The 13383-nt window shown below is 38.7% G+C and overlaps 2 protein-coding genes across 3 annotated transcripts in view; both read right to left on the bottom strand.

Annotated features, from left to right (window-relative positions):
• Positions 1–6813, bottom strand: part of gab2 (GRB2-associated binding protein 2) — a 34491-nt gene extending 27678 nt beyond the window's left edge. The window contains exon 1 of one of the 2 annotated variants that reach the window (XM_086262161.1): positions 6400–6813. In XM_086262161.1, coding sequence (XP_086118287.1) covers positions 6400–6471 — 72 coding nt within the window. In that variant the 5' untranslated portion in view covers positions 6472–6813. The remainder of the gene's footprint in view (positions 1–6399) is intronic. The other variant, XM_086262160.1, reaches the window with a different exon arrangement.
• Positions 6814–7374: 561 nt separating this feature from the next.
• nars2 (asparaginyl-tRNA synthetase 2, mitochondrial) lies at positions 7375–13012 on the bottom strand. Its single transcript, XM_086262159.1, has 14 exons — positions 12677–13012; positions 11648–11757; positions 11424–11544; positions 11185–11325; positions 11016–11096; positions 10806–10900; positions 10453–10585; positions 9833–9931; positions 9686–9723; positions 9522–9588; positions 9275–9412; positions 9057–9154; positions 7698–7724; positions 7375–7609 (listed from the first exon to the last, which is right to left on the bottom strand). The coding sequence occupies exons 1-14, from the start codon at positions 12836–12838 to the stop codon at positions 7465–7467; spliced, it is 1455 nt and encodes a 484-aa protein (XP_086118285.1). The 5' UTR covers positions 12839–13012; the 3' UTR covers positions 7375–7464.
• Between the last annotated feature and the right edge of the window lie 371 nt (positions 13013–13383).

The raw sequence follows: 13383 nt of genomic DNA, 5'->3' as shown, positions 1-13383 counted from the left end.
GTTGGGAAAGTGAAGAAAGAAAAGAAAAGCACAGAGAGATGAAAACAGACAAAAATAAAATAAACACTTGGCAGGTTTCTGGGTCCAGCAACAGCAAATCAGGGACAGACCTGATCCAGAGCTATCAATGACTGTATTAAAAGACATATATTATTTAAAGATAGGTGCTAAATACTTAACATTTGCTTTATCATCTTGACTTTTTTTGTGCCATAAATAATCATGGTGAAGATCCCTAAAGAAATCATGTGGTTACAGTTGCTCCAGTAACAGACTGAACAGAATTACATAATACAACATATTAAAAAGTCACAAAAATAATAATAATAATAAATAACAATAATATTCAAGAAATTAAATATATATATATAGAAAACTGTAAAACTGTTATTTTCACTGTAGATGATGTGCAAAAGGGTGTAACTATTGCACTGTGCACTGTGCATTAGATGGAGACGTTGTACAGGGAGATAGCTACTGGCAGGAATGATTTCCTGTGTCGTTTAGTGGTGCATTTAGGTAATCTCAGCCTCTCACTGAACATGCTCCTGTGACTGGACAGCACGTCATAGAGTCGTAATGGACGTCATATCATTATCCACGTTGTCTTTTGCCTAAGCATGAACAAGAAACGGAACCCGTGGGAACCAAAAACGTGTTTTCAGCAACACTGACATAACAAATACATACAATTTCTGAATTTTTCAACAAAATGCCCAAGTAAAGATACTAAGAGGAGATATTCAGAATTAACTGCCCCATCAAAAACAAAACAGAACAAGCTCAGGGAGGGGGTATCGACCAAGCCTCCAGATTCCAAGATCTCAATCCAGTCGAGCGTCAGCTAATGCACCTGAACAGGCCCAAACTGTGGAAGCCCCAAAACATAACCAGCAGTCAATGTCCCTGCGCCAGACACCACAGGGTATTCCCAGGAGACACATGTCCATGTCTCAACTGATTAAAGCTCTTGTTGTTGGAAATTTCAGTTCCTATAACTAGCATGCAATGACTCATCCATGTCTAGATGTTCGTATGACAGAAATGCCTAAGTGAGGTGCGAATGTAGCGATGATGAAGTAAAAGCTTGGATTAGAAAAAGCTTAAGCTTAATTGATTTATTCAAATATTAATATTTTGTCTTTCTGTCTTTAACTCTTTTAGCATGTGACTTAGAATGATGTGAAAATCATCTATTATTAAAAAAGCATTGTTATCAATAAAACGTGTTAAACTCCCCCATACAAGTAGCCAGAATTAGAACACGTGATCTTATCATAAATATTAGACAAAACACTTGTTTTTTTCCAGTGTATTACAATGTCCTCAAGAAAAATATTTACCAATGCCATATACAGAAACATATGCGTGCTTGTCACTGTTTTCATTATGACTGCCACAACCACCTGCACCACAACCTCAACCAAAAGTCACTTTGTTTTTCAAACTCCTACAAAGTACTGCCCAAAGGCAATGAGATTCAAATAAAACAGAGACACAACAGCCTGTGTTTTGGCATATTTAAAGCATTTACTACACTTATATTTCATAGTATAAACACATTAACAACCCCTACAAAACTTTCTTAACTGGTAAAAGTTTGGCCAGTGCCCTCCCACCTGTTTTTTCCACACATGGGTGCATTCCTCGAAGCTCATTCGAACTATCAACCACACTAATTTCTCGAAGATATTTAATATTGAAATTTCAGTGAACGACACCTTTAAGATCCCACAGTTTGATGAACATCCAAAGAAGTGTGACAATATGAAAAACAAGCTGCTGTTATTAAAAAAAACAAAAAAACAACCACCTACTTATTTGCTTGCTGACTCAAATGTATGCTAGAAATACACATTTTCCCATCCTACCTTAATCTCAGTGTGTGGTATTGATAATCAGATCATTTCACTGAATGTTAAAAATATGCTAACTTGTGGGCGTAACTTGAATTATACTTAGATGTATGCCTCCGTTTGCAGGTGACAACAGCATGACAGCTCACTTGCTTCAGGAGGACGATCTAATGATAGTCATATGACATCTAAGTTTGAACTAAACGTGTGATTTGTGTCAATTATTCTACATTTGGATTTAATCAGTACAGAAACTAGATTCCTCTAAATGGAGAAAAAACTCCACACGTGGGTGAACATGAAACTAACCAGCATAAAGTTTATGCATGCACAACTTGCAGATGACGTCAGTGCATTTTTTTCCTAGACTGCTTTTACCACTTGGGTCAAAAATGAAAACAGAATAACCACGAGAGTTGTTTCGGTCAACTGTTTATAATCAAAGTTGTTGTAGTCTGACTCATTTTTATTTGAACCATTATATTAAACCATGTGCGCTTTCTTTAATGTCATCAAAAAAGCATAAACGATCTCACTGTTAGTCCAAATCACAAAAGAAAAAAGAAAAAAATCAATAGGCTCCAATTTCCTTCAGAAGGACACTATTTTGAGCTCGGCTCTTAAGGCTTTCATAAATGGAAACGCATTTATGTACGACTCACCAATTTAATTACTATTCCTGTCATGGGACTTTTTGCAATACTTCCTGTAGGTACCATCCAAAGGAAGTCTGGCATCTGCTATTGGTAGAATTACATTCTACGAGTTCATGGCAAAGCAGAGTATGGCATAAGAAAGTTTCAAATCAGACCATGAAAATATAAATATATATTTATAATCTGCATTCACTTCATTTAATGGACTGCCAATGAAAGAACACCAGACAAAATATATAATAGAACAATCAGTATAACCCACCAAGCAAAACTAAAAATAATGAACAGATTATAAAGCAACAACAAAACAAAACAAAAATCACAGGTCAAACACAAGAATTCTTTTAAGTGAACATATCTAATGATTTTAGCAAAACAAATAATAAAAAATCATTAGATATCAATAGTGTCACTTAAAGCCACCCCAGTGTTGTGGGGGAAAAGGCCCACAGATGAGATGGAACAAGGAAAATGTCTGGAGTGCTGGTTGTCTGTCAAAGCAGGAACTGGGAGGTGTTTGGAGTTGACCTCTAAGGGCAAGGACTTCCCAAAGCCCCTCTGCAAAACAACAGCAGACCCGGCAGCTGACAGTGGGACACAGGCTGCTGCTCTGCTATGCCTGCCTTTAAACCTCACCGACTCCCCTCATCTCTCTTCCTCTCTTCTGCAGCGTGCCATCCACAAGGGAAAAAGTGCACAGCCTTTTAAAAGGGCAAGCGGGAGAAAGAAGACGCAAAAGATATCACCTTGCCGATATGATCTGTCTGGAATGTAGCAGCGCTTTACTGTATTTGAACAAACACGTCTGTGATGTCAGATACAACAACGGACAGATGGGGAGAGTTTAGCAAACAGCAGCTTGATCAGCCAGAGAGCAAGAAAGACAGTTTTTAATGTATGCAGTGTGAGTCACACTGTGCGTGATTAATATAGACAACTTATCACGACACATGTCAATACTGAAAGTATCTATTTAGGAAGAAATAGATTTTCTCTTCTTAAATCTTTTTATGACTTGTAATCTTATGTGCAGCACTTTGTGATTCTGTCTTGAAAGGTGCTATATAAATAAAAATGTATTTATTTAAGAAACTAATGAGGAAGAAGCCAAAGAAGATTTTTTTTTCCCTTCTTTACAACAAGCCAAGAAAAACTAGTGCAAACTTTAGTGTTATTATTTGCAATGTATTGATTTTGTAATGGGAAGATTGTTTAGTACACAGCAGCGGCACGTAGAAGATTGTTTGCAGCTTCATACAGCAGACATGATTAAGCTCGCTGTCTGACCACGAGTGATGAGTAAAAATTACCTCAGCCGAACTATGCAAGAGGAACTGGGAACACACTGGATTCGTCAGTTGTTTTCATGTTCTTTCTGCTTATTCTGGACGTTGTTCAAAAAAAGCAGCTGGGCCACTCCCACCCCCAGCATTAAAACACTGCCCACCTCTGGAACCTCAATCAGCGCCAAAGAGGAGATAAACTCCAACCAAGTGATTTACATTTAGACCATGACTTTTTTTGGTGGGAAAGAAGTGAAAATTAACCACACGTCTGCAAAGCCACTGTCACATGTTTGAGAGGGGCTGCATTTGTGAAGTGAGGAGCTGTTGTACAGTAAGTAAGTCTTACTGTAGTGATTCACATATACATTACATTGCATAAACATGCTGTCTCCTGTCTTCTCCACTAGTTGCATCCATGCTTTAACTGGCAGTGTTTTGCTTTGCACATGATTTGCATGTTGGGCCTGCAGTGGTAGTACCAGTTTTTACTCTCGCCCTACACTCGAGCAGATTCTACCCTGCACTAAATGAGCTATGTGGCATATTTTCAGAAATCATCTGTGGAAGGTCGCGGGAGACGATAAATACAATGACCAACTATTTCATCAGCTAACTACTGATTAACAAACACGGGCCTCAGCTGGTTTGGGAAGGGCACGGTGGTACAAATGGTTGAATATTGACAGGGAAGTTGTTATTAAGGATTAAGATATATTTTCATAAATAATCCCCTCTGATTGGCACGACTGAACTGAACATTTTAACATAAAACATGGCAGTTACAGCTCCAAAACAACACATTCCTTTCACCTCTTCTACTGACCGATCAAAGTTGCTACCACGTTCTCAAGCACAGCACACCTCCAGGAATGTCTGGAGTATTGTATCTGAAAATATCCCGCTACATTCACGTAATTGCATCAGATGACAGCAATACTGGTAAATAAATGGCCCTGATTGTCCATATAGCCTGACTTTAAGTGGAAGGAATGTCAGATGGACAGATGATCGCATTCACAAGTCTGCCTGTTCTGGACACTCCATCTCATGACTCTGTTTTCTGGCTGAAACAGTGTTTGTGTAGTTGTTTATAGGTTATTTTTCAGGGTGAGAAGCAGTGTGAGAAGGGCTCCGAGGCTGCTCCCTGCGTTCTTGCTTGCAGTCCATTATGTGGGCTCTATCTTGCCTTGAGAGGTTTTTTTTCTCTCTCTCTCTGGTTGTTTATATAGTACTGTAACCAAGCAAATTTTTTCCTCTGTAGTATTGCAGCTGCCTTTCCATACTGTCCATGGTGGTCTCTGTGTAAACATTAGCCAGCTTTAAGTGGAAGACAATGACTAAATGACCGGACAGCATCTGAAGACATTCAAGGATGGATTTCCAGATGAAACAGAGAGATGACATCATGGCAAAATCAGCTAGCAGGAACACGGAGAGGCCTGGTAACGCTACACCATACAAAAACAGTGGACAGCTGTATTTATAGGAGATTGTCTCATGGCTCTATCTGCCTTCATAAATCCTATTATCTGATTTGTAGCCATTCCCCTGCCTAGCATCCAGCAAGAGACCAGCAGCTTTGGCTTATATAGACTTATCAAAGCACTCAAGTGTTGTGACATTAGTTGACTTGGCTAGGATGAAAACTGGTCACATCAGTTGTTGATTAGACATTACCTCATCATATTTGGATAAAACCAAACGACAGTTTGCGTGCATCTCAGCTCTTTAGCCAAAATTATAGACAGCTGTCATCTATTGCACAGGCTTACCTCCATGTTATTATCATACATCCCAGCGGGTGGCCTTTCATGTAAAATCTGCTGTCATTTCATGTTTTTAGTGGACTCCACATCAAAATTAGGACTATAAGACTAAAGCACAATTTCTAACACCATTTTTTACTAAATGATGTTAGTTTTCTAAAATATTGCAAATTGTCTGCTGTTTACAATACAGAAGCAGTTAAGTGAGGGTTTAATATCAAGTGGACCTTGATGGGATGGTTCAATAAATCCTGCATATAATCAATAATGTAGTGCTCAGTATCCTCTTGTTTTAGTTTGTCTATAGATGCGCGCACACACACACACACACACACACACACACACAACTGTACAGTCAGAAAGAGTGAAAAGATCACAGGAAACACAGAATACTGTCTCATCTGTGGGACATGAAGGTTTTAAAACTTTGCCCCTTTACACGCTCTGTATTCACTGTTCTGCCTTCAGGCTTACATTACAGAGCACCAAAGATCAGTAATCATTACAAACATTAGTTTGTTCACTGTGCAATCGGATTAAACCCAGGGACCTTTGAAAACCTTTTTGTATTTATTATCATGTTTTGTTGTTTTATATTAGTCTTTCTTTTATTATGAGGGCGTGATGCTGTAAACTGTCTTCATGAGATCTTTACGAGTTAGAAAAAGGATGCACCGGCTACAAGTAAACTATACGAGTTTGACAGCAGTTAATATCAAATGACATGAACACAAAGAGTCACTTTGGCAGAGTGAGAAAGCAGACAAATCGGGTAACTTCTGTACCGATCAAACTTCTAAACGTAGACAAACTAAACGGAAGTGCATTCACTTACATATCTTCTGAGTTTTTTCTCCGGTGGTGATTTTCTCAGCCAGCCTTGGAAGATGATTTCTCCGCCGCTCATGTTTGTCAGTGTCTGCTGCTTCTTCTCGCTCTGAAACTGCGGTTTGCCACTAGTACATGATGGCTCCTTAGGGCTTGCCTGTTCAAAGTGCTGTCGGGGTTTGGCTCTCCCTGCTGCTGTCTGCTCCCCCCATTTGATAAAAATCAAAGTAGTGATGGTCGCAGATTTAGACAGTCGCTCCCAATGGTACCGTGTAAAACAAGAGGCGTGCAAAACGATGCGATTCTGCTTTTAGGCAATTACGCACGACCGGCTGACGAAGAGCCGCCGCCAAACTCAACTGATGCAGGGTGAGGAAGTATCATAGGGTGTCTGCAGTTTGTTTTCCTTAGATACCACGCCCACCGTGAATAGAGGGATGGGCTGCACTGGGATGAACAGGATGGGGGAAGATCTGCTACTAAACAGCTCCCCAAGCGACTCCGGATAAAACAATATCAATTTGTCTCTAACACAACGAGCAGATCTAGAAGCGATTTTCTGTTATTTCAAACCCCGTACATTATTTTTCTCTAAATAATTAAAAATAAAAAAAGTTGTATGAGCCCATAATGTGATCCAAGTATAGTTCGATATTATGAAAGACAGAAGGCAGTTTCTTAACTTTCTGCGTTTTGGAAAAACAGATAATATGGATTCAGGTAACAAATTTAACTTGGCAAAAAAAATTGGCATTTTCACACTAGTTGAAATGGGAAAAGGCACCATCTGGTGGGAAGTTAACATCTTGCTCTTAAAACCAACCTTGTTGGAAAAGTGAACCAGAAAATTAAAAGTAACCAGGTAATGCTTCCCTAGGAAGTATTGCTCATGTCATCAAGTATTCCTTGAAAACTAAAATGTATCAATTCAAATTCTGGCAATGAGCAATTCCCATTATAGAGGCAAACACAGAAATAAAAAAAAAATTAAAACAATCCTGAATATTACATTTATTTAATGTTTTCAAGACATACATAACTTTAACACATCCAAAATGCTTGAATTGTTTTTTCACAGAAGACAAGAATGAGAAAATCTTGGGAAAGGAACGACATCTTTTATGTTGTCGACACCAAGAATGCATTGCAAATATCGCTCAAATCCCAGTCCAAAGCCGCCATGAGGGACAGAGCCAAAACGCCTCAAGTCCAGATACCTGCAAAATTCACAAGTGTTTTTAGACTTCTTTTAATGTCCATTAAAATATCATAAATATACAGACGTTTTTACTATTATTACTTTACCAGCTATAGACGTCTTCTAATCCAGCCCTGGAAAAAAGTGCAATAATTGACATGAGATCAAGTTCTACAATAAATGCATGATTTCAATGGTTTTGTCCACTGCTGCATGAAAGTGCCACACAAATGCTCCGTATTTTGCACAGTACAATATATTCTTTTTTGTTTACAAACATCTAAATTCCTTTATATAAATTACAAGAGATGTGATTAAAAAGTTACAAGACTCCACCCATAAAAATAGAAAAACAATCATTTATGTAAAGCTGTCTGAACTCACCCATCAAGGTCACCTTCTTGTTAAACTCTGGACCACTTGCAGCACTGCTTCTAATTTCATATTGCTCCCTAGATGGCCTGTTCTGACCACCTGCGCACCCGAATTTCCAACATGAACCTTAAACTTGTGCAAACATCAACTTCCGTGACACAACATTTATGTCAAGGATCCTCATTTGTAATGGTAGCTAGATCTCTGGGTAAGACCCAGCGACCCACAGGAGATTTTAGTGGATGTGCATGCAGTGTCGATGTCTGAAGATGATCTATTAGGTCAGGAGTGCGAGAGCAGGCAAGGTGTTTTTTGATTTATTCCTTTATTTTAATTCATGTGCGAGCTGAATTCCTCCCCCAGGGTCAGAATAGCAATGCAGAGTTCTACAGTAACATCCTGAGATATCTGAGAGAGGAAATCCAGCTAAAATTACTTCAACTTCAATGCCATAATGTACCTTCACACAGTGCAATGAAACATTTTGTTTGGCCACAGAAACGCAGGTGCAGCGATATTCTTGCCAGATTTGCCCCTCTGCAACTTTGTTCTCTTCCCAAAAATGAAATTCAAGTTAAAAGGTCACCATTTTACCATATCAGAGGAGATCCAGCATGCATAAGTATAAAGGGACTGAACACAGACACAACCTTGGACAGGAGATCAATCAAATTTAGATCAGGTATGGTATCTTGATTTTTATGGGCAGAGTCATATAACTTTATGATCAAACTTCAGAAATAACATCCCTTAAAAGTTTCCTTTCAGTGTAATATCTTTAATGGGCAGTGAGGTAAAACACTAAGTCATGCAAAATAGATGCTAACCCATCTAGTCTGATACAACAAGATGTGTCAGAGACAAGGGAGGGGGGGGGGTGAGGGGGGGGGGGGGTACAGAGCATTTTCTTTATTTTAATCAGCCTCCGCAAGACTTAAACTGCACCAGCTGGCCCGGAGTCTCACAGGCAGGATTATGACTGCTCTGAATGCATTCAGGAAAAATTCTAAAGCAATTGAGGATAAATTGAAAAATGTAGTCGAAATCTTTTGGCATAAGCCTTCCTATACTCGTGGAGTATGAATTCTTACTCTTCCAGCCGAGCACTCAGCAGATTCAGCCTCTCCTCTCTTAGGGAGCCCCCACAGAGCTCTCCAACTCCTGGCACAAGAAGGTCCACTGCAGCTGCCTGCACAACAGTCAAAATCAGCTCAGATATGCAAATTACTGAAATACCCTAACTGACAAAGAAGGAAATGAGAGGTTAGATCATTCATTCACCCTGTTATACAGTATAACTGACTCTTACTGTACGCTCAGGATGATCCTGGTTGTCTCTTGCATAAAAAGGCTTCAGATCATAAGGATAATCAGTGACAAAGACTGGAATGTTGCCACAGTGTTTCACCAGGTACTTCTCGTGTTCTGTCTTAAGGTCACAGCCCCACTGTAGAAAAGAAGAGCCGTGTGGAATAAACTTGTTGTTAGCAAGCAGAGTGTAGAGGAAGAGATCTAGTTTGCAATATCAACATAAAAATGTAATCATTGCCACTCACATCTGTTGGGAAGGCAAATCTCTCTGAACTGCGGCGGAGGATGTCTATAGCTTCTCTGTAGGTAATCCTTAGAAAAGACACCAAATATTCCTTCAACTTTTGTCTCCATATTATTTATGTCATCCACTTTTTAAATGTGATATACAGAAAAGGAATAGACTTACACAGGAAAGCTATTCTTTATCATAGCATCTACAGTGTCCTTGAGATATATGAATGCAAGAGGAAACACATAAGTTGAGCTAATAATGAAGTCAGACAGAGTAATGGCTGGAGCCAGGTTATGTCCCCAAGTGTCCTTCAGGACTTACCCTGTGCCCAGGAGTCACATGCTTGTGAAACAAATCCACATCCTCCACACAGTGAGCCAATACATGCTCTGTGGCAAATCTGAACATGTCCTCCATAACCTAAGGAGCAGGCCAAGTTTAATAATTAAAGCTTTCCCAGGCAACTGTGCACAAGGGCAACTTTAAAAGTCACATGGGGAATTTGCAAAATTTGAAGTTCAGTACACAGAAATTATATGATGACATCAGTTCAGTTTATTTTAGATGCTTTTCTAATCTTACTGATCACACAGAACACTTAATACTACAAGCCACAATTAACCACACATGCATACAGCGGTTTATTTTGTACCATTTCAACACTTTATTTACCTCAAATTACAACCACTAACCTAGCAAGCATGGCTTTAGACTTTGGCCTAATATAGGACGCAAACTTTCAAACAAAAACTGACAAACAGAACAGCAGACATCTGTGAATTTGAAAGAAGGGAAGCCGAATTAATCTATAACCAGTACAGAAATATGTAGTATAGAATAAAAAGTTAACAGGCTTAAACATGTTATTCAATGTCCTGTTTGACTGACAAATAGCATTTTGTATCTGAGGTCGAATACAGATCAAATATGACATAGCTAACCTTAGTGAGATCCTCTAAGTACTGTGTGAAGGAGATCTCTGCCTCTACCATGTAAAACTCAGCCAGGTGGCGTCTGCTTTGGGAGTTCTCTGCACGGAAAGTTGGCCCAAATGTATAGACTTTAGAAAAAGCCCTAGAAGAGTATGAGTTATAAGTAGAAACATACTTTAGTGTACATAGCTGAATACAACTGATATGAATATGTAAGCTTTAGAATGTGCAGAAATTGATAAAGTAAAATGAAAGTAAAAAAACAATACGATTAAGCACTTAACATCCAATAGTTATCTGACAACAACGTAAAGTAAGTTGATTTCTCCTGTAATTTGTCAACTTTCTGTAGTTTACCTCACCCTGACACCACTTCCAAATGAAGTTGTCCAGACACGGTCAAGTAGGCTGGTACAGAGAAAAAGTTCTCTCCATCTGCATAATCTGGGCCTGATGGCTGTGTTAAAAGCGGGGATTTCAAGTTTTCAAACAGTGTCATAAATCTGCTCAGACTAAAGCACGGGGCTTTAACTTAAAAAAAAACAGAGCTGTTAGTGTGTTTAGATGCTCACCTCCACCTGAAAGAGCTCCCCTGCCCCTTCGCAGTCATTTGAGGTGATGATTGGAGTGTTAATCTCTACAAAGCCATTGTCCTGGAGGAAAAAAAGGTAAACAATAAAAAAAATTAAAAAAAACTCTTGCTCCTCATTTTTTATGAAACTCCTCCACTGATGTTCTCACCTTGAAATATGAGTGAATTGCTGCAGTGGCCTCACTTCGTATCCTCAACAGGGAGCTAAAAGCATTTGTTCTGCACCTGAGATGAGGAAATTGGCGAATATACTCAAGGCCATGTCGCTCTTTGATTTTAAAGGGAAAGTCCTTAAAAAGAAGAATATAAAACAAAATACAATAAAACTGTGATTCCTATAGCAACCATATAAACAGTTACAAAATGTGTATGAGAAATTTGTTCTTACCACAGGGTTGCATTCTCCAACTACATTGATTTGCTTAGCATCAAGTTCAACTGGTTGTTTTTGGTGTGGACTTTTCTTAAGAATGCCCGTGACTTCAACAGCACTACCAAATGTGAGCAACCTAAATTTGTGAGAAAAACAAAGAATATTCTAAGCATGCACTTTTCATGTCAGAAACTCTGTGGCAAAGGATTGTCTATAGGGAGTAATGCCAAAATGCTTACGGATCACTCAGCTCTGAACTTGCGACAACTTGCAATGACTGCAAGGAGCTCCCATCATTCACATGGAGAAAGACATTGGCTTTCTGAGCTCTAACCGAGCGAACCCATCCCTAAAACAAAGACACAGAACAAACTACACTCAGCTATTCCATCTGGTAAAACAAAATGTGCACATTTTGCATACATAATCAGGATGTTGGTCATTTGAGAACTCACTGCTTGTTCTTTCTCAACATGGCACATAAATGCATAGAATGTGGTACGATATTATTTGAAAGTAAGTGAGAAAGTGCAGCATTAGGCATTAGGGTATGGGTGTTGTGATGTACTGGTACTAACAATAACCATGATCATTTCAAATGGAATTCTGAGATTATCAAATTGAATAATGAATTAATAATATTGCACTTAAGCAGATTATTTGTGGATTTTGTTTACATCCGATATTTGGAAGTGACCTTGGGCAACATATTGTAAAAAGAAAACCCTCTATGAATGTGTGAGTGGTCAATAAAACTAGAAAGATGCTACAAAAACGCAGCTCGTTTATGTTTATACAGTTATTTTTATGGACTCTTTCTCTCCACCTAATAATACACTTGTTTTGAGTGTAACTTAGAGGCAAAACAAGATGTTTTACTACAGTCGCATAGCGGCATAGTGAAAATATGATAATGTGGTGATGTAACAGATTTTCAGCTAGTGATGGCTGGGAGTCAGCAAAAAAATATTTAGGGTTAGCAGTGGTTAACTTTCACAAATACCAGTTTTGTTTGTCGCTACTTAACTTCCACGCATGCACCCAGGCAAATTAGCATAAAGTGGTTTTTACAAAAAATTTTATTTATTTACTACCTACAAGTTTCAGCAGAATTTGCATAAGGGTGAAGTTTGTTTAGCAGATTCTTAGCAATCACATATAACAAGCCACCATTGTTGTGAGTTAAATGAGCTTGAGTTCCTGCGGCAGGGTTGATCGCACAAATAAGCGCAGTTACCAGAAAATACTAACCAATAAACATAACTTACCTGAACTTTGATGTTAGATCCCAATTCTGCCCCAGACAGCGCTTGGGACACTCTTAGTTTAGTTGGTGTATTCTTACAATAATGTCTAATACCTGCCGCTATTCCCCGAGATACTGAGGTGGCTGATGCAAAAGAAAGGACTTTAGCTGCCGACTGCAACATTGTGACAAATGCTGTTGTTTCAGATGCAGAACCTGCTAAAAGCACAACATGCTACTATCACAATCTGAAGACTCAGAAGACAATATATTTAACAGGTGTATTAGATGCACCGCATTTTGTCTGGAGTTGACTTTCAGATTTCACGCTGTCTGAGACTGAATGCAACGCTTCCTGTTTAGGTCATTCGCCATTCGTCCAATCCAGTCACGTGGTTTATTAAACTCCAATCACGTTTCTGTTTCTTGCTGCAGGGAGTTGTAGTGTTATTTAAAGACGAACGTATAAAAAAATTACTCAGGAGGGTTGGAATTATTATTTTTCCACAGACATTGTATTAACATTGGATTATTTTAAATTAACAGTATAATCTACATTGTTTAGTCGTATTTATTTATTTATTTATTTTCTAACAGGGGGAACCATAAAACATGAAAATACTATACACTGTTCAAAGCTTTGTAAGCAGTGTTGGGACTAACGCGTTATTAAGTAACGCGTTACAGTAACTACGTTATTATTGTGGTAACGAGCACGGTAACTAGTTA

Source organism: Aulonocara sp. 'chitande type north' Nkhata Bay, linkage group LG14 (assembly GCF_057382095.1).
Source record: "Aulonocara sp. 'chitande type north' Nkhata Bay isolate Kocher_YH1m ecotype deep benthic linkage group LG14, A_spYH_male_GT1.1, whole genome shotgun sequence".
Lineage (NCBI taxonomy): Eukaryota > Metazoa > Chordata > Actinopteri > Cichliformes > Cichlidae > Aulonocara > Aulonocara sp. 'chitande type north' Nkhata Bay.
This window is presented reverse-complemented; position numbering and strand designations above follow the sequence as displayed.